Source organism: Corvus hawaiiensis, chromosome 8 (genome assembly GCF_020740725.1).
Source record: "Corvus hawaiiensis isolate bCorHaw1 chromosome 8, bCorHaw1.pri.cur, whole genome shotgun sequence".
In the NCBI taxonomy this organism is placed as follows: Eukaryota; Metazoa; Chordata; class Aves; order Passeriformes; family Corvidae; genus Corvus; species Corvus hawaiiensis.
The window spans coordinates 27,903,987-27,922,138 of record NC_063220.1 but is presented as its reverse complement, the minus strand read 5'-3'; the positions used below and the strand labels follow the sequence as shown (position 1 = coordinate 27,922,138).

At 40.0% G+C, this 18,152-nt stretch overlaps 1 protein-coding gene across 3 annotated transcripts in view; it reads left to right on the top strand.

The window, feature by feature from the left end:
- Positions 1 to 18,152, top strand: part of OGDHL (oxoglutarate dehydrogenase L) — a 48,321-nt gene that overhangs the window by 29,534 nt on the left and 635 nt on the right. For all 3 annotated transcript variants that reach the window (XM_048311081.1, XM_048311079.1, XM_048311080.1), the window contains exons 15-22: positions 274 to 424; positions 2,508 to 2,635; positions 8,879 to 9,057; positions 12,740 to 12,811; positions 14,109 to 14,234; positions 14,849 to 14,921; positions 16,949 to 17,112; positions 17,663 to 17,817. In XM_048311081.1, the coding sequence (XP_048167038.1) occupies positions 274 to 424; positions 2,508 to 2,635; positions 8,879 to 9,057; positions 12,740 to 12,811; positions 14,109 to 14,234; positions 14,849 to 14,921; positions 16,949 to 17,112; positions 17,663 to 17,817 (1,048 nt within the window). The remainder of the gene's footprint in view (positions 1 to 273; positions 425 to 2,507; positions 2,636 to 8,878; positions 9,058 to 12,739; positions 12,812 to 14,108; positions 14,235 to 14,848; positions 14,922 to 16,948; positions 17,113 to 17,662; positions 17,818 to 18,152) is intronic.

The window sequence follows — 18,152 nt, the reverse complement described above, 5'->3', positions numbered from 1 at the left end:
ATGGGTCTTTTTAATTGTCCTCAGTAGTTTCTGACCCAGTAAACCTTACTTTCCTCTTCAAAAACAAGGTATGAACATTACACAACTGTTTGCTCAGGAAGCAAGTTGCTTTGTTTTACCAGCAGTTCAGTTCTAGAAAACAAAACAATTTGTAGACTGGATTTGGTATCTGTGCTTAGCTTAGCCCATGAGGAAGGAGAATGGTGAATGTAATGTGAACATAGAATTTCTCTGAAGTAGATCCATTCGTTTCTGATCTTTATGCCAATGTAGGACTCTCCCGGATTTTGAAAGCCCGCTCGGAAATGACCAAGAGCAGGGTTGTTGACTGGGCCTTAGCAGAATACATGGCTTTTGGCTCTGTTCTCAAAGAAGGGATCCATGTCCGACTAAGTGGGCAGGATGTGGAGAGAGGTACTTTCAGGTGAGTACTGAGATAACTGTTAAATGCTGTTAAAAGTATTTAAGTCCCACACTTAAAGAAACAACTTTAAACAGTTTGTTAAAAAATATGGTCTTCTGCAGGGAGGGGGAAGTTGGGGCTGTTCAGCATTAATCTGAATGTTATAGGTTCTAGCAGTCAATAATAATTAAATTTCCTGTGTATCTGTAAGCAGCATTTTAAAGTATAATATTTAAGGCAGAACAAAGATTTTTAGACACTTTCCACCTTTGCTTGCTGAAAAGCAGAAATGGCATCTTTGCTCCTGCTTTCTAACAAAAAGTACAGTTGCATTCCATCTAATTGCTGAGAAGTAAGAGAGGGTACTTGCTGCAGCAGATCCTGAGTCTTTTAAATACCATTCCAGTGGTGGCTGCTTGGAACTTGTATACCCTGTGAACAAACAAGTTGCCAGTTGTCGAGGCTTTTTAAAGTGAAATAACATCCTTTGTACTGAGACTTTTAATGCCTATGGAGCAGGTATGAAAGCAGGATCTCATCACTTGGTAAAATATATACAGTTTGCTGCCTTACCTGATTCTCTGTGGAGTAAAATGTTAATGATGTATTTAATTGAAACCTTTGATGTGATGCCAGTTCCTGGGGTGAATGCTGCACTGTGCTTCATTGTGAATGCTTCCAGAAGAGAGAAATAAATCTTGGTGCCTGTCTTCTCTGGTATAGTATTGGCTAGAATTTGGGAAGAACTGTATATACTGTGTTGCCATAATAAAACAACATGATGGGGTGCTTTCACTATTTTGGGGCTTCTGAAGTGCTGTCTAGAAAATAGTTCTTTCTTTCAATATTCCACGTGATGGCTTGTTTTCTTCCTGTTTCAGTCCTCAACACTATCAATAGATAGATGCTAGACAAAGCTGCAGACAGAAGAACCAGACCCCGTCTCCTTTTGGAGACAAACTGTTGAGAGAATGGAGGGAAGGGGGGCAGACTTGATTCTGTACTGGTTTGATGTCAGTAAGTCTGACAATTGCACATGTGAAACTTCCATCTATGCTCATCTTAATCACCTTCTGCTAGGGAAACACAAAACTTTTTTGCTCAAAAAGCTTAACATCTAGCTAAGCCTTCTGTCTTTGAATGATAAAATCAAAATTACAGTGGCAAAAATGATTCCTGCCAAACAGCTGCCTGGTATGTGAATTTCCCCCTTTCTCTCTACTTTCCTCTCTGTGCTCCTCTTCAAAGGTTCTGTCTTTTTCTGGCTTTACATTGTTGAGTTCTAGATGAATTTCAGAGCCCTTTTGCTAGTGTTTGTTTTAGCAAAGGGAAGTGCAAAAAGATTCAGACTTCAGTGTTGGCAGCTCTACAACACACAGTATTGTTACCAGTACAATAGCTGTCCTTATGTTAGCAGTTGTAAAGTTGGACATATTGCTGTGATTCACTCAGTCTGCTCAGAGAGTTAATGGATTGCAGTAATTACTTCAGTCATCTCTGTTTTGGTAGTATTCCTTCGTGCCCTATTCTAATGCTGATTAATGGTGTTCTAGAGAACTGTAAATGGTGCATGTGAATGGAAATAGCAGGAAAGAGGATACAACTCCTTCAAGTTTCAGTGCTGAAATTAGATTAGATTAGATTACATTTTTTTTCCATTAAAGACAAACAACAATTGTTTCAAGGAAAATATTAGAATTTGTGAGGAAGGCAGAACAAAATGTTTAAATTTAAATATTTAAAAATTTAATAACAATTTGTTCCTCTGAGTTTCTTTACTTTAGTAATTCTGTTTTATAGCAATGCCTTCCCCATCCTTTTCTCTTTCCCCCCAGTTCTACTAGTGATGAGGTATTTGTAGTTTATGTGAGTGCTTGAGAAGCCTGGATAGTCAGTGAAAGTTCTTACAATGCAGCAGTTACATTAGACATGTGATGGTATTTCCCATGGTTTCACCCAAACCGAGCTGTTGTGTGCAGCAAAGATAGCCATGGTGCTTGCTTGCTTTCCAGAACACAGCGTTGATGCTTTAGCTTTGGCAATAGCTCTGTTAAAGCCCAAAGTGATTCTTGGCTAATAAATCTGTTTTAACAACTCTTTGCAGCCATCGTCACCATGTGCTTCATGATCAAGAAGTTGACAAGAGAACTTGTGTTCCCATGAATCACCTCTGGGAGCAGCAGGCCCCCTATACCGTGTGCAACAGCTCCCTTTCCGAGTACGGGGTCTTGGGTACGTCTCGATCTGCCTGGGGTTTGGTAGGGCTGTTGTACAAGAAGCAGAGCTCAGCAAGGAAGAGAATGGGGAAAAAAGAAAGCTGTAAAATGGTTATGTATGAAACAGGTACCAAAGCTCTTCCTCTCAGGTTCTGGCATCTCTTAAACAAGCATCCTCACATTTTACAATTCTGGGATTCAGTTAAAAGCATCCATCTGCTATTGTTGATCTTGGCAGTGCTGGAACATGCACCTCATGCTTTCTTAAAAGGGGAGGAAATGACAAGAAAACCAGGGACTGTTTGTCATAAAGATAAAAAAATCCACCCTGGTCTCATCTGAACTGCTATTCTGAATGTGCTATTTCAAGAAAACAAATTATTTTTAGGGATAGCATTAATCATAGTGAATTATTTTACCTTCAGCCCCAGAGAATGGATAACCTTACTCTGACATGATGAGGGTGGCAAGAGGAATGTGGAGCACGAAACAAATACATCTAATGATTTATCAAAAGCATTACTGATCCTATGGATAATAAAATATTGTGTGAAGGAAAAACTTGAAACATTGTCGTAGATAAAGGTGATAGTCAATAGCTGCTTTCTTCAAAATTCCAGAAATATTTGATTACTTAGTCATTTTTACAATGCTACATATTACCTATTGCTAATAATATTAAAGTGGTATAAAATTATACAGTTGGAGCATGGACTTGAAGACCAGATTTTTTAGATATTTTTGTTAGCTCTGTGGCAGAATTGGTGTGAACAGAATCACGGTTTTTGTATCACTAACATGTAAACTCTAAATAGGAGAGTGCAAGCAAGGATGTGTATGAACAAGAGGAAAAGAATTGGCATAAATAAAAATCAAGAATTTAATTTCAGAGAATGATTGTTTCCAATTTCCTATTGTTTCTCACAGTGTATTCTGGGGTTTCTTAATTTGAGCCTGTTTACAGTGTTGCTGCAAATCTTGTGGGTAAGTGGGTCATAGGTTTCTGGATTTGGTTTTTTTACATCCAAATGATGGTGACAAATGCCTGGATATGGTTGAAATCTGATTTTGTTCCAAAAATAACACCTCGGTAGGAAGCCTAGTGTTGTTATGGTGTGAAGGCAATTTACTGTCACAATTCCATTCTTTAAAAAACTAACAAGTGGGTTCTCTCTCTTTCTTGATCTCCTGCTCACTATTGCCCTTCCACCTTACCCAGCAAAAGATAGGTGGAAGTTGATTTAATAAAAGTCATTGAATACAAGGAATAGGGTAAAATAAGGGTTTGTTTGTATGCTGAAAACAAGAATACCATTTCTGTGCACTTCTGCTTCAGCAGATGGGATGACAGCTTCTTCAAAACTAATAATATTGATACTTTTAATTTTCAAGAACTTTAAATTCCTTATGTTTGAGATGTTTTCTGACAGTAAAGGAGATTAAATTGATAGAAACAGTTGATAATGTGGCTTTTTGTGTTTGTTGGGTTTTTTTGAACTAAAATGCCATGTTCTGTGTTGAAGTGATTTTATAATGAAGTTTCTCTCCCTTGCTGGCTTTTATATATTGACCTTTTCCAACGTTTTTACTCTTGTGTATTGTCTCCTTAGAGAGACAGTGTTGGGATAAGCAGCAGTGTGTAAACATGTCTCCTCTAGTTAAGGCTCTGAGTCAAAGAGGAGCTATTAGAATTGATATTTATTTGGCTGGCAACATCACTGGGTCTCCTTTTTAGTACATGGAAGACATGGAAGGGTGCAGTTCATGGAGTTGATTCTTCAGGAGAACCAAAACCCCTGAACGCTTTATTTTCTCTAACTGCTGTTTCTACTATCTAATTCTGCTAAAAGAAGCAGTTTAGAATTAGTGCACTGAAGTGTTTGGTGGTGGTAGGGAGAGTTGTGAGATAATATAAAAGGGAAAAAAGGTGAAAAAGTGCTCGGAATTTATTTTATGACTGTGTTAACATGCAACACCTCAGAAGCATTTTGGGAATTCCCTTCATTTCTGTGAGGGAAAGCTAAGTAAAAATGTATTAAACAGCCCAGCATGATATAACTACAGATTATTTCCTTGGCAGGTGCATAAGCCAAGAGCTGGTATCCGTTCAGAGCTGTGAGCTGTGCACCAAGTTATAGTTGAGCTAGTTAGGAACACCTGGGGAGCCATTGCTTCATTAAAATGATACTCTGACAAGATTGATTTCACTTAGAAATAAAACAAAGGCAGTCTTGTTAAATTGTAGTTGAGACAACTGCTTATGTTTTGTCTACAGGAAGCTCTGGAGTATGTGTAACCTGGGCATTAAGTCAGAGTACTTAACAATCTCTGATAATTTAGAGCATTTAATAACCTCTGAAAACTTTGATATCCTATGTCTACTATTTTTAGTTATACCCAGATTATTATAATTTAGTTGTGTATCCACTTGACTTCCTATAATTTTTCCCTTTTACTGAAACTGAGTATCTGGAAGTACAAGTGATGGCTGTGAGAAGTCATTTAAGCAAAAGAAGTTTGTCTGAATTTATTTGCTGATTAGGATAGAGGAGAAAAACAAAAGTAATTTACAGATGCTCCATTCTACCTCTTCAGCATTTTTTAAATACTTGAAAGGATTTCCTGTCTTTCTTTACAGCCCTCAGAATGGCTTGTGTAGTGTTGAGTTTCTATCCAGGAGGTGAAGTTCTTTGTCAGATTCTGTACTGCCTTTGAGAGGTCTTGGGCTGTGGCATCCCATACTGGGAGCTTCCAAGGAACATCAGGCAAGATAGACTTGAAACTAGTGTGTAGTTCAGGAAATTCCTCAACCATAGGACTGGAGTATAGCTTTTTCAAGGGAAGAAGTCGAGTTTAAAGCAAAAGATGAAAGGAAGAAGACAGGTGTTGATGTAAAATTATTTTTTTGTGATACACACCTTGGATGACGTATGTAGTATTACTGCTTATTCAGAACAATGTATTTTTAAGGTGGGGGGTAGCAAATACAATTACCTGTCAGAAATTGTGTTAGGAACTAGGACAGACTGTAGTAATCAATGGCATCTGCATGGAGTTCTGAGAAGGCATCAGTCTCCCTGTTTAATAGAGTCAGCCCCCAGATGGGTATTAACTTCACTTTGTCCTGAGCTGTGTTTGGGTTTGTGAAAGGATGCGTATCCCTCTGTAGTCCCTGTGCTTAGAATTTCCGTTAAACATAGCAAAACTCTGTCTTTATAACTTTCCTCCTTCTGGCATAAAATCTTTGCACTGATAAGCCCTTTTAACCATTAGTTAACATTTGTGCCCTACATCCTTCTAAATCATATTGAATTAAGTTATGGCTGTAGCCTTACATTAATTGAAAAACTGCAGTTCCTATGACAATCATGAAAATGCTGTGGGGGAAAACACAGCACAGTATGCTGTGTAAGCTGCCACTTTGCTTGACAACACTTCATTCTGTGGCAGAGTGACGAAAGAACAGTGAGGGAGAACAGCAGGCACTGGACTAATAGAAACAAGCATTTCTGCTAGGCCTGTCATCTAGGGACCTTAATGAACTCCAGCAATTAAAACATTAGTTTTGCAGCCTTAATCAAGTGCTGTGTATTTTTCTTCCCATTGTCTCCTCAGTGTAGAAGTTTACCAAACTGCTGTGCTGGTTCCTGGTTCCCTGTGCCCTGGTGTGCACTGAGCCCTGAGCAGCTGCCTGCTGTTTGGAGTTGGCTGGTTGCTCTCCAACACCCTCTGGGTGTGCAGATTCCTTACCTGACATTCTTTTAAAGTTGCTGCCTGGTTTTCTTAGATTTCCTCACAGCTTCAACCTGTTGTCTGTTTCTAGCTGTGTAAGAGTTAATCCTTTAAACCCACAAAATTTGCACAGCATTCTAAAGAAATGATCAGTTCTTGTTTCTGCAGATGCAAACAATTAAGTTTGCAATTAATCTCTGCTGTATTTTTTCTTTGTTTTTTTTAAAAATTCTTTATTCTGGTCTGAGGTTGAGCCCTCATGAGGGACCTGTTTAGGAACCTGCTCCCCTGCAGTTCATGTCCTATCTCTAGAATGGTGGAGACTTTCTAGTTCATGTCACCTTCCCTGACCTTGACTTTGGTGCCCCAACAATTCCCTTTAAGGAGAGCCCCTCACCCTCTCCTGGGTTGTTTACCTTGCATCTGTCTAGATCTCTTTCCACGAGCATTTTTTTTTTAACTTTACCAGTTCAGATCGTGTTCTTTAAGTGATTTTTCTCCCTATGAAGGTAGTAGTAGTAATTCTTGACAGTCTACTTAGTCTGTCAAAACTATTCCACTGCTACAATAATGATTGGAATAGTTTTAATGTTAGCAACTCTCATTGCCATTTCCCTCGTGGAAAATTGAGTTTTGGTATACCAAAGATGTGTATACCACAGACACACATGCCATGAAATAGTAGTCCTGGCAACATTAATCTCAAAATACTAATCAGAATGTATAGATTACATTTGGATATATTTTCCTAGATATTTTTATGGCTGTCAAAAAGCTTGCAAATGGTATCTGTGCTAAGGTCACATTTTCTGATACAGCTTCACCTACAACATTGTTACATTGTGGAGCTTAGCATAAAGTTGTCGACAAGATAGGAAATGAGAAATTATACTCTTCTTACCATGTGAGTTTTAGGGGTGATCTTTCATAGATGAAGTAGAATTATGTGTGCACTGTGACCAAATTTTAAGTATGCATTGAGCTCCATACTCCTGGAAAAGCGCTGTTTGATTATTGATAACTCTGAGTGGTCAAGACCTCAGCTTGTGCTTCTCTAAAATCTAGATTACCCCACCCTTACAGAGAGCAGCATATGCACAAATAAGTCTTGAACATATTGCATATTTTCTCAACCATGTCACCCAATCAGTAGAAATGGTCTCTTAATGCTTGTGTAAAATTAGAATGGGATTCAAGCCTATCTAGGGAAATCTATTTTTCAGATACCTTTGGGAATATGATTGGAGTTGTGTAATTTTTCCACTGTTTTCACTGTGTTAAGAACAACAGAACTACAGAAATGAGGAGGCCAGAGATGGAGGAAAGGCTGTTCAGACAGTCAGGCCAAAGGCAAGGCCAGCAAAAGTCATTCTCTTTGGTAAAGACCTGTCATGGGAACTCACAGGCAAAGGGCCATCTGTCTGACTTACCAGTCTTCTTTTGGCCTCTAATGTATCAGTTGCCTTTTGGTGGGACCATGAGCGTCTGCTGGAGTCATGGATGGACTGTTCAGAGATCAGCAGTCCAAAAGCCAAGTGACTCAAAGATTTATTGCCATGGGGATGGTAAGTGAAAAACTGGGTTGGAATTACCAAGGAGTAGACTATGAAGACCCAAAAGTTAGTGGATCTGCTGGGGTAAATGTCACTGACAATACTCCTGTATTGAAGTTCTGTGTTTGAAACCAGATCATTATATTCTGTGTAGAGCTTCAACATGAATTGTATCTATCAATTAAAAGTTTTATTCTCTGTGTATTGAATCAGTTTTGCCTCAGTGAGAACCTCTATGCCCAGAGCAGTGCTATATAGCTCTGCTTTTTCTGAGAGCTTTAACCTTTTTGGTTACAATCATTCCAAGCTATAGGTGGAGGATCTGAGTACAGGTATTCATTCGGCACTCCAGGCTCTGCTCTATCAAAGGGTCAAAGGAAAATATGAACAGAGATCAAATACTTTGACACTGAAGCAGAAACCTAAAGGGTCCTTAACCCTGCCTAAGAAGGGATTGTTTATCCAAGTCCCAGATCTGTTTACCATGCACCTATTATATTCAAGCTTTTTGCAAGATCTGAAGACTATTATCCTGTCTGTAGACTGAAAATTGATGTCACCAGTAATTTTCTTCAGCATCTGTGTATGAGAGGGGGGGAAAGAAAGACAATGTTGTGTAGGGCTGTGGAAGTATTAAAATTAATAAATAACTTTTGGGCGGTAAGTGGATGTTTACAGGAGAAGATAGGAATGAGCTCTTAGGGAAACATTACATTAAAGCTGGAGCTGAGGGAGGGGGATCTGGTTTGTTTAAAAACTCCTATGATGTTGAAGTGCTTGAGGAAAAGTTTGAAGGAGTGAAGTCAGGCTTGGAAATGGTACTATTGAAAACTGTGTGATTTATAACAGGGCTACAAAAATCCAGTTCATGCTCTAATTTTGGGTTTGTTTTATTTTTAATTTTTAACAAGGAATTAACAGGACTTTCAGGAAATCTGTTTATTTTCTAATTCTCCTACTTGTTTGCTTGTCAGGTTTTGAACTTGGCTTTGCTATGGCGAGTCCCAATGCCCTGGTGTGCTGGGAAGCCCAGTTTGGGGACTTTCACAACACGGCTCAGTGTATAATAGACCAGTTCATCAGCTCCGGCCAGGCCAAGTGGGTTCGGCACAACGGGATCGTCCTGCTCCTGCCACACGGGATGGAAGGAATGGTGAGGGCTACTGGCTGCCACTTGCAGGAGGGAAATGCTGACTGCAGTTCCTTCTCTGCAGCTGTAAAAGCCAAAGGTGTCTTGGGGATCCAGTGGTGATGGGAGCCCAGGGCAGGAAGGCACTGTTAAGCACGTGGGACTGCCTCAGTGTGACAGAGAAGAATGTAGATAGACTGACTGGTAAAAACCAAAAAACCCTGAGGAATATTTCTGAGCTCTTAACTTCCCGTCCTTCTTAGTGGCATGTACCACTTCCCCCCATTTTTTTCCCTTTTTTTCTCTCTCTTTTGTGGTGTCTTTCCTTAACACACTGCCATCTTTCCCTAGAAAGCTTCATTCTCAGTGTACAATAAGAAAGAAATCATGCCTAGGAGTGCTTGCTTGGTTTTATTTTGCATAAAGTATGTCTGTGTAAACTCTGCACTAAATTCTCTTGCCATGAAGTGATATAAGACAACTTTAAAACTTCTTCAAAAATACTGACCTTGGTTAATTTTGATATAATAAGAAATCTCCCTCTTTCTGGAAAGGAAAATGTTTCTACCAGCTGTTGACTGTCTTTTCTTTGGCAGCTAGTAGGAGGAACTAGACAACATCGTAGAGGGAAAGGGCGTGGGCACGCCCTATGCATAGAGTTATGTGAAGTTCATATCAGCAGTAGAATAGTTCTTCAAATATTTTAAATTATTTTTAAGATTACATGAACATCATGTCAGGCAAGGTTAATTTTCTCCTTTTCAATACATTAACCTTCATTAATTGTTGCATGCATGTTTCTAGTTTTCTATTAAAAAAGCATTGTATGTGCCACAGTGGCAATCTCCATCTGTATAAATGCTTTAGACCTTTTCACCACAAACTCTGTCATTTCTGTTCTCACAAACAATTTAGTTTATTACCATTCTATTATGATCCTGTCCTGATACACTGGGGTGCATTCATATCTTATGAATGGCTTTCCATTCCATTGTACTTAAAGAATAAAGGGTCTGATGCTGTTCATAAGGGTTTTGATAATTTTTTTTTTTAACTGAATCCTGAGGAGAGAGCCTGAATGAGCCCTCAGCAGGAGGTGTGGTCCTCTGCAGGGAAGCACTCAGCTTAAGGGGCTGGTTCTCTGCTACTTACAATACATTTAATCTTTCTTTTCCTGTAGCCACTTGGCAGCAAAGATTTGCACAGGTCTTCTGAAACATGCTTATTTTGCTACTAGTGTTAGCTGTTTTTGGAATATTTAAGAATCCCACCAGGCTGTCGAAATCTTTTATCTTCCCAGAGGACCTTTTCATTACAGGAGGGCTGGTCTTTCTATAACTACAGTGTTGGGGACAAGATGATTTGGGGAAGGATTTTTAATGGGATATGGATCCCTTCACCTCTAGGTCATGCATTCACAGGCAAGTTGGCTGTGATTGAAAGACTCTGCAGCCTAATGGCTCCTTGGGGACTCATCTGAAAGTAGCTAATGGATTCAGTGTAAGTCTCACTGGATAGGTGGTCACAGTAGAAATAAACCCTACCCCATCCCACGCAGCAGTTGCTGGCAGTCTGATTGGTGGTGTCAGCACAGAAGCCAAAGATGGATGTGAACATTGAGGCTCTGGACTGAGGTTGTTGCTGGGGCAGTGTGTGAGTGGTGGGGAAGCCTCACCTGTCTCTCCTGTAATTGTGTGCTGGTAACATCTCTGTTCCCAGTGTACTGACTGCAGTGTGCTTGTGAAGCACTGGGTTTGTGCTGTGTATGCCTTGCTTAGTGCAGGATTTTATTTACAAACATGTGAACTGCAGAGGTGCTACGATAAACTGGGCTGCTGCTGTGGTACACTAAACTGGGCTGTTACTGCGCACCATAGTTCTGTGCAGCTTTGCTCCTTGCTCTCAAGTCCTTAACTGTCTGTGACGAGATTACTTGGTACCTCCAAAGTGGAGGCAGACTTCAAAGGAACAGTGATACAAGGCACAGTTCTAGGCTGTTTGTGTTACACCTTTGTTCCCAACAGAATGTTTTTATCCTTTGAATTCCCTTAGTCCATGAAGTAGACTGAATCACAGAGTCTGATTCAGTCTACTTCACAGGTTTGGGTTGGAAAGGACTGTAAAGACCATCTAATTCAAACCCCCTCACCATGGCAGGGAACCTTTCACTAGACCAGGCTGCTCAAAGCCCCATCCAGCCTGGCCTTGCACACTTCCAGGGATGGGGTACCTACAACTGCTCTGAGCAACCTGTGCCAGTGCCTCACCACCCTCACAGCAAAGATTTTCTTCCTTGTATCAAACCTATACTTGCTCTCTTGCAGCCTAAAGCCCTTCCCTCTTGTCCTATCACTGCTTGCCCTTGTAAAAAGTTGCTCTCCAGCTTTCTTGTAGGTCCCCTTTAGGTACTGGAAGGTGCTGTAAAAGGTCTCCCTGGAACCATCTCTTCCCCAGGTTCTCTCAGCCTGGCATGATAGGAGAGGTGCTCCAGTCCTCTTATGATCTTTGTGTCCCTCCTATGGATCTGGAATCCTGCACTTGAAATTAGGAAGGATGATGTGTTCAATAAGGTGGACTACTAGTTGTCAGAATAATGACTGATACTGGAGATCATATATTAAGATTTTGACAGAAGAAGTTATGATGAGAGGTGGCCAGCAAGAAAAGAAAAAAATCTCATTATGAACATTATTAGCTTAGGAGACATGGAGAGAGTTGAGAGGTGTAATAGTTTGTGTTTGGGTTAAAATATTTCACAGCTGTGTGCAAAATAAAAGTCCTTCCTAACGGCTGCCTGTCACTTGAACAAGCCAAGGCTATCGGCATTAGCAATACATAAAAAAGCACACTGCATTCTCACACTCCTCACAGCTTTCTCTGATCCTTTATAAACAAGGAGATGAAAAGGAAAAATAATAGCTTCTGCTACATTCCTTATTCCAGATAATTTCTGTGGCCAGCATGCATGTTTTGCTAACGTAAAATGGAGCTAACAGTGTTTGTGCAATTCAAGAAATTGCCGTGGGTACTGCTAGTGAGACAGTGGATGGGAGTGTTCAGTAATGACAGAACATAAAATACCTCCTGAGGAGGCAGAAATTAATCATAGGTTAGTCTGGCAGATAATGTGCCTGTGTATTTTGATCCATTTTAGCTAAAGCATTCATCTAGGTATTTGGTCCTGTACCGAACAGTGAACAATGGTAGGAGAGATCCTGTGTCTGTTTTCGTTGCTAAGATAGCAAAAGTAGTCAGCAGTTAACTTTGTGTTTGCTCCTCTTCAGCATGCACGAAGTGTGAGTCACTGCAGTACTCTGAGGCACCCAGAGTTTCTCCTCCTGGCATTCCTTGTACTCCTGTTTGCTCTGCATTAGCAAGGTCATTCTTGTGCCCGCACGGATCCACTGCCTTTCCACTGGTCTCCATTGCGCAGCTAGACTGAGGGTAGAAATCACTTGTAGCTGGTAGAAACATTGGAAATACATGTGAAACCTGATCTGCTATGAAAACAGAAGACAAGGAATTCCTGTCCTGTGGTGTGTGCTCTCTCTCTCTGGTGCTGTTGATGCCTTTGGCTGGGGGGCAGGCGTGCAGCTGGTGCAGAGCTGCCAGGGGGACAGGAGGTACTCATGCAGTGACTGATCTAGACTGATGTCTTACTGCTTATTTGGCCTTTTAACATTGCTTTATATGATACCTTTACCAGGGTCCAGAGCATTCATCAGCCAGGCCTGAGAGGTTCCTGCAGATGAGCAATGATGATTCTGATGCCTATCCAGTAAGTAGTTTTGTCCTTTTCTTGCTTTTCACATCTGAGATTTTTTGTTAGAAGCATCCTTTTAGCTAGGTATAGCAGGTTAGAATTTAGCTTCAAGTCTTGGTGTAACATTAACTTGATCCCAGGAAAAGTAATGGAAGCATGCAGCATTGCTGCTCATTGCAAAGCTGAGGTCATATACAATTAATCTCTGGCAGCATGATCTTTTTATGGCTGTTCCTCAGGGCCAGTGATCCTGCTTGTTTATGTTGCTGTGTGTACTGCAAATAGGTGTCTAGCCAATTTCTAAAGGAGGTCAAGTGAGACTACCCTGGCTCTTTGCAATGGAGCTAAATTGTATTGCTGGGAGCATGAAAATAAGCAACTTCTAATTTTGATTGGGCTAAGACTTTCATAGATTGGTCATTCATTTCTACAGATAAATTACATAGCTCTACAGGGTGCTGGGCGTCCACTTCCCACTGCAGATTTCCTAAGAAACACTGCCATGCATTAATAGAAAAGTCCACCAATTAAGCAAAATAAAATGGATATTTCAGTTTTGTCCCTGACTTTCTTATCCTTGGGGCAAGGATCGTCTCAAAGCCATGTTCCTCCTCATATAAAAGTGATTTTTTGTCACTGTACTGGCAGATTAGGGACCTGTTTGATTGACTATAGTTAAGCACTGCCACTGGCACATAATAAGGAAGTTACAACCTTCTTTGTAGAAGGTAGAAGTTCAAGGAGGTTGTGTTAAATGCTGTACCAATCTGTAATTAGATTATTATGCTATAATATAATTGTGCCTATACCTACGCTCACCTAATATATACATTTGTAGCTATGGATAAAAACTCCCTATGTTCATAAGATATGTAAACAGAAAACATATTCAATTTATGTAATAAAATGGTATAAGAGAATGGAATACCTACCAAAAAAATGGGAGAGTGAAAACTAACTGTACACTCAAAAGTTGAATTATAGTTTAACATTCTTTCAAAGAGGTTCTATTTTGTGTCTTCCATCTGCTGATGTCCTAGTCCTCCTCAATCTTCCTTCCTGGACTTCCCATCTTTTCTGAATTAATGGAAACTTTTTGTGTTTATTTGCATGAATTTTTAGTAAGAAGTAGAAACAGAACGGAATGATTTGTAGGGATGCTTCCCTAGCTAATAAAACAATCTCAGCTGAGAGCTGCTAAATAAATTTTTTGAGGAAGGGAGTTGCTGAGAATCAGAAATAGAAGGATGGCTTTCAAGCCTTTTTTCTGATCTTTTAGACATTTTTCTAATGCCTTTAATGTTTCTCTCAGGAGTTCAGTGAGCAGTTTGAAGTTTCCCAGCTGTATGAATGCAACTGGATTGTGGTGAATTGTTCAACTCCAGCCAATTACTTCCATGTCCTCCGAAGGCAGATCTTGCTGCCATTCAGAAAGCCGGTAAGGTTGCATTAATGGACTTGATTATTCCAGGTAAATTAGCCCTCCAGCAAGGAGTGGTCTTTGCATATGACACACTGCTGAAAAGAATAAGGATTGCTGGTGAAAAACCTTAACTGAACACAGGTTGAAGTTGCCAGTTTGATAGAAAGAAGCTCAGCTCTGACTTACTATGGCTCTAAAACTTGATTTTCAGCTTTGCTTCCATCTGGCTGTGCAGATCTTCAGATGAGCTTGTCAAGATAATAATGATGTAGCTAACAGGTTGCAGAGCCATTACCTGCATGTCTAACTGCTGGAACTTCAAAGACCCAAGATACAACTGTTGAATGTTTTACTGGTTTATAGCCTGTGATTTGCTTTTGTTGTCAAAAAGAAGCATAAGCAGTGAATTTTGAGAACCTGTAAAAGGAGTAGACCACCCAAATCTTCTGAATAATTTTGAAACTTTCATGGTTCTCAAAACAGGAAAAAAATTTACTGTGTTTGCTATTCATATTAATTTATTCTATATCATACTCAGTTTGTGGGTTTTGTGTGCACAGTATTACAGATGTTGCATGTAATGATGTAGGTAAAGCAGCTCCTGAGTGTTGGAAAACTTTGTCTTACAGCTGATTGTTTTGACACCCAAGTCACTGCTGAGGCATCCAGAAGCTAAATCCAGTTTTGATGAAATGGTGTCTGGTAGGTCACCTCAAAGTATTGTGGAGAAATAATTAGCTATACCAAGTTGCATGTTAGACTGTGAAGAACAGAATCTGCTCTGCAGAGTTTGTCTTTTCTTTCAGCATAATTTCAGCTGTCATAGTGAGATCTAGCAGGGACTTTTGCTGAAAAATTCGCTTTCACATATAGATTTTTAATTTTAACAGGCTTACCTTATAACCAGCCATTAATCTTAATGGAAAGTGAATTCCCGTCTCTGCAGGGATGTTCCCCTCAAGAGGCTGCTATGTTCCTCTGGTCTTTTTCTCTTCTTATAAAAATTTACTTGTTTTGTGTACTGCCCATGCCTCCTGACCAAGATTGAGGGATAGATTGTAATTACACTGGGACCATTTGGAAGAATAAGGTGCCCAGTTCTTGTTACAATGCTCGGTTTTGGGGCTGCTGTGTCACACCAGTGATCTAAAGTGAGATCAGTGAGTTCAGAGCTGTTGTTGTCATGCCATCAGCACCAAGAGATACACAGTTACTGCAGGGGGAACACCAAACACTGCAGTGGTTTTGTCCTGCCTTGCACTGGTTAGACTGTGTTGGAGTGGCATCAAGAAATGCAGTGACATGTAATGGGTGGGGAATTAGTGACTGTTCAGAGTGAGAATGTGGGCATAGATGTGCTGGGCTGTCTCCAGTTCTACTCAGTGTCTTGACTGGTGTCAGAAGAGAACAACTGCTCAGGTTTTTAAAAGCAACTTACACTGTATAAGTGTACTTAAATATTGCATTATGTTCTTTTTTTAAGTGTGTAAAATATGCTTCTCAAGCAAAGGCATTTGCTGTTTTTATTACTGTTTAAAAGCGTTGTAGAATGGGTCAGATTAGAAATTCTGTAGGCTCTGTGATTTGTCACTTGGACTTGGGAGTCTCCTCTACTTCAGGCTAACCTCAATAGTGGCCAAACTCGTAATTAACATTGAATTCTGACATACTTTCATGTTTCTTCTGAAGAGGACAGCAGGTACTAAAGTGTTTCTGACTCTCAGCTAACCCTTTTTGCTCTGCTTTTAATAGAAAGCTGAGAGAGAGCAAGACTGACTCCAGCTGACCCAGTGAAGCACAGATTCAGTCTTTTTTAATGATGAATTTTGCTGTTCAGTGGGACGGGATAATTCTGACATAAATCAGTTCCTCTTTGATATGTTTGTGCTGTTGCTTTTCTTCCCCGAGATAAATGGTTCAAACAAGAGCTTATTCTCCTGGTAAGTGGGTGTGCTGATTCAGAATAGGAGGTTGTGCAGCTGTCTGCTACTCTGCAGTCGTTTAATGTGGAAATAGTTCTACTCAATCATATATGAGAGCAAAGAAACCTTCAAGTCCCTCTTCCAGTTTCATGTATCCCAAGCAAATTGTATTCCTGGGAGGTGGTAGCAGTGAAGATATGCATCTGAAATTGTACTTACACATTATCACTTATACATATGGTTCAGCTCTGTGCCAATTCTTGCTTTGGCTCTCAAACAGAGGTTTAAATCAAATATACAGCAGTAATGTGTGTGCTTGGGAAAATATTTCTGCAGTTGCCAGATTTAGTTGCATTATGGATATGTTTTGTTTTTCTAGAAGAATATTCTGAAATTTTGTAAAGCTGTATTAATGTTACATGGTTGAGATCATCTTGGAAAGAAGAAACATTATTTCAGGTGATTCTCTGAAAAAAACCCCAAACTGGAAGCAAAGCTGAGCTGTCCAATCAATTTAAAAGATGTAATACACAACACAAAGCTAAAAACCTGTTAATGTGATTCTGTCTAGTGGTGAAAGACTGGATTGTTGACAGTCTTCTAACTTCTTGAAACTGAACTGCTGAAAGTCACTTTAGCCAAGTTACCAGTCTGGAAAGTAGGACCAGAGAGGCAGGAGAACCCTTTGATCACTGCAACCTCTTGCTTGCCCAGTAAAGGACTAAAAGACTGTTTCTTGGGCTGCTTTATTGAAATGTCAGGTCCCCTGAGAGCACTTTTTCTAATTTGGTAATCTAATCTAACCAGGTACCACTTTCCAACGTGTGATTCCTGAGAATGGGCTGGCAGCTCAGGCACCACATGAGGTCAAGCGAGTGATTTTCTGCACAGGAAAAGTGTACTATGACCTTGTGAAAGAGAGGAAGAACCAGGACCTGGAGAAACAAGTAGCTATAACCAGACTTGAACAGGTGAGCTCCCTGATCCTCAGAAGACAGGGTCAGTTGGGTTCCTGTGCTTTTAAATAGACACTTCTCCTAGAATCAATGGTGATAGCATTTTTCTAGCACTTGGCATCTTAGAAGACATATTCTAATCCATCATGGCCTTGTGGAGAAGGAACACATCAATAGCATACTGGACAATGAGACCCAGAAGGCACGACAACTTTTCCAGAACAACATAACAAAGTGAAGATTACAATAAGGTAGTGCCTTAAATTTGTATATGCAGTCTGCTAGGTTAAAATGCTGGGAATAGTACACTTCGAAGCTATACTGTCATTCACTGATTAAGGACAGGCTACAGCTACTTCACTAAAAAAGCTGTAGGAGTGCAGGTGGTCTGGACTATGACCTACTTCTGTTCATACCAGTACAACTATAAAATACTTGTGTATTCATTTCTGAGCATTAAATCAATTAGAGAAACATGAGTCACTCCCCATGAAAAAGGAATGACTCACCATGGGCTAATATCATGTAAGAGAAAGCATTTCCAATTATTACCCTCTTTTTCCAGATCTCACCATTCCCCTTTGACTTGCTAAAAGAAGAACTTGATAAGTATCCAACTGCTGATCTAGTTTGGTGTCAGGAGGAGCACAAAAACAGTGGCTATTACGATTATGTCAAACCTCGTTTCCGCACTATTGTGAACCACACTCGACCTATCTGGTATGAGACTTTAACAATTGCTCTGTCTCCTGGGCTTATTTGTTTGCTTTTAAATTTTGTTGGGGTTGTTTTCAGGTATTCATGGGTTAGTCAGGTTCTTCACGAATCAAAACCCCTGAATCTGGGTTCTTGGGTGAGGGAGGGAAATGTCTAGACTACTATTTCTCAAATACAACATGCACATATTGCTCCTTCTTGTAGATCTAAAGGAAAATCAGTAGCAACTAGGTCTGTATTTATTGCTACTTAGCACAGCACTTAGCTCTCTTTTGTCTAAGATGCTGTCTTTTTTAAGAATTTTATTCCAGATGTTAGGTTTCTGGAGGAAACAGGTG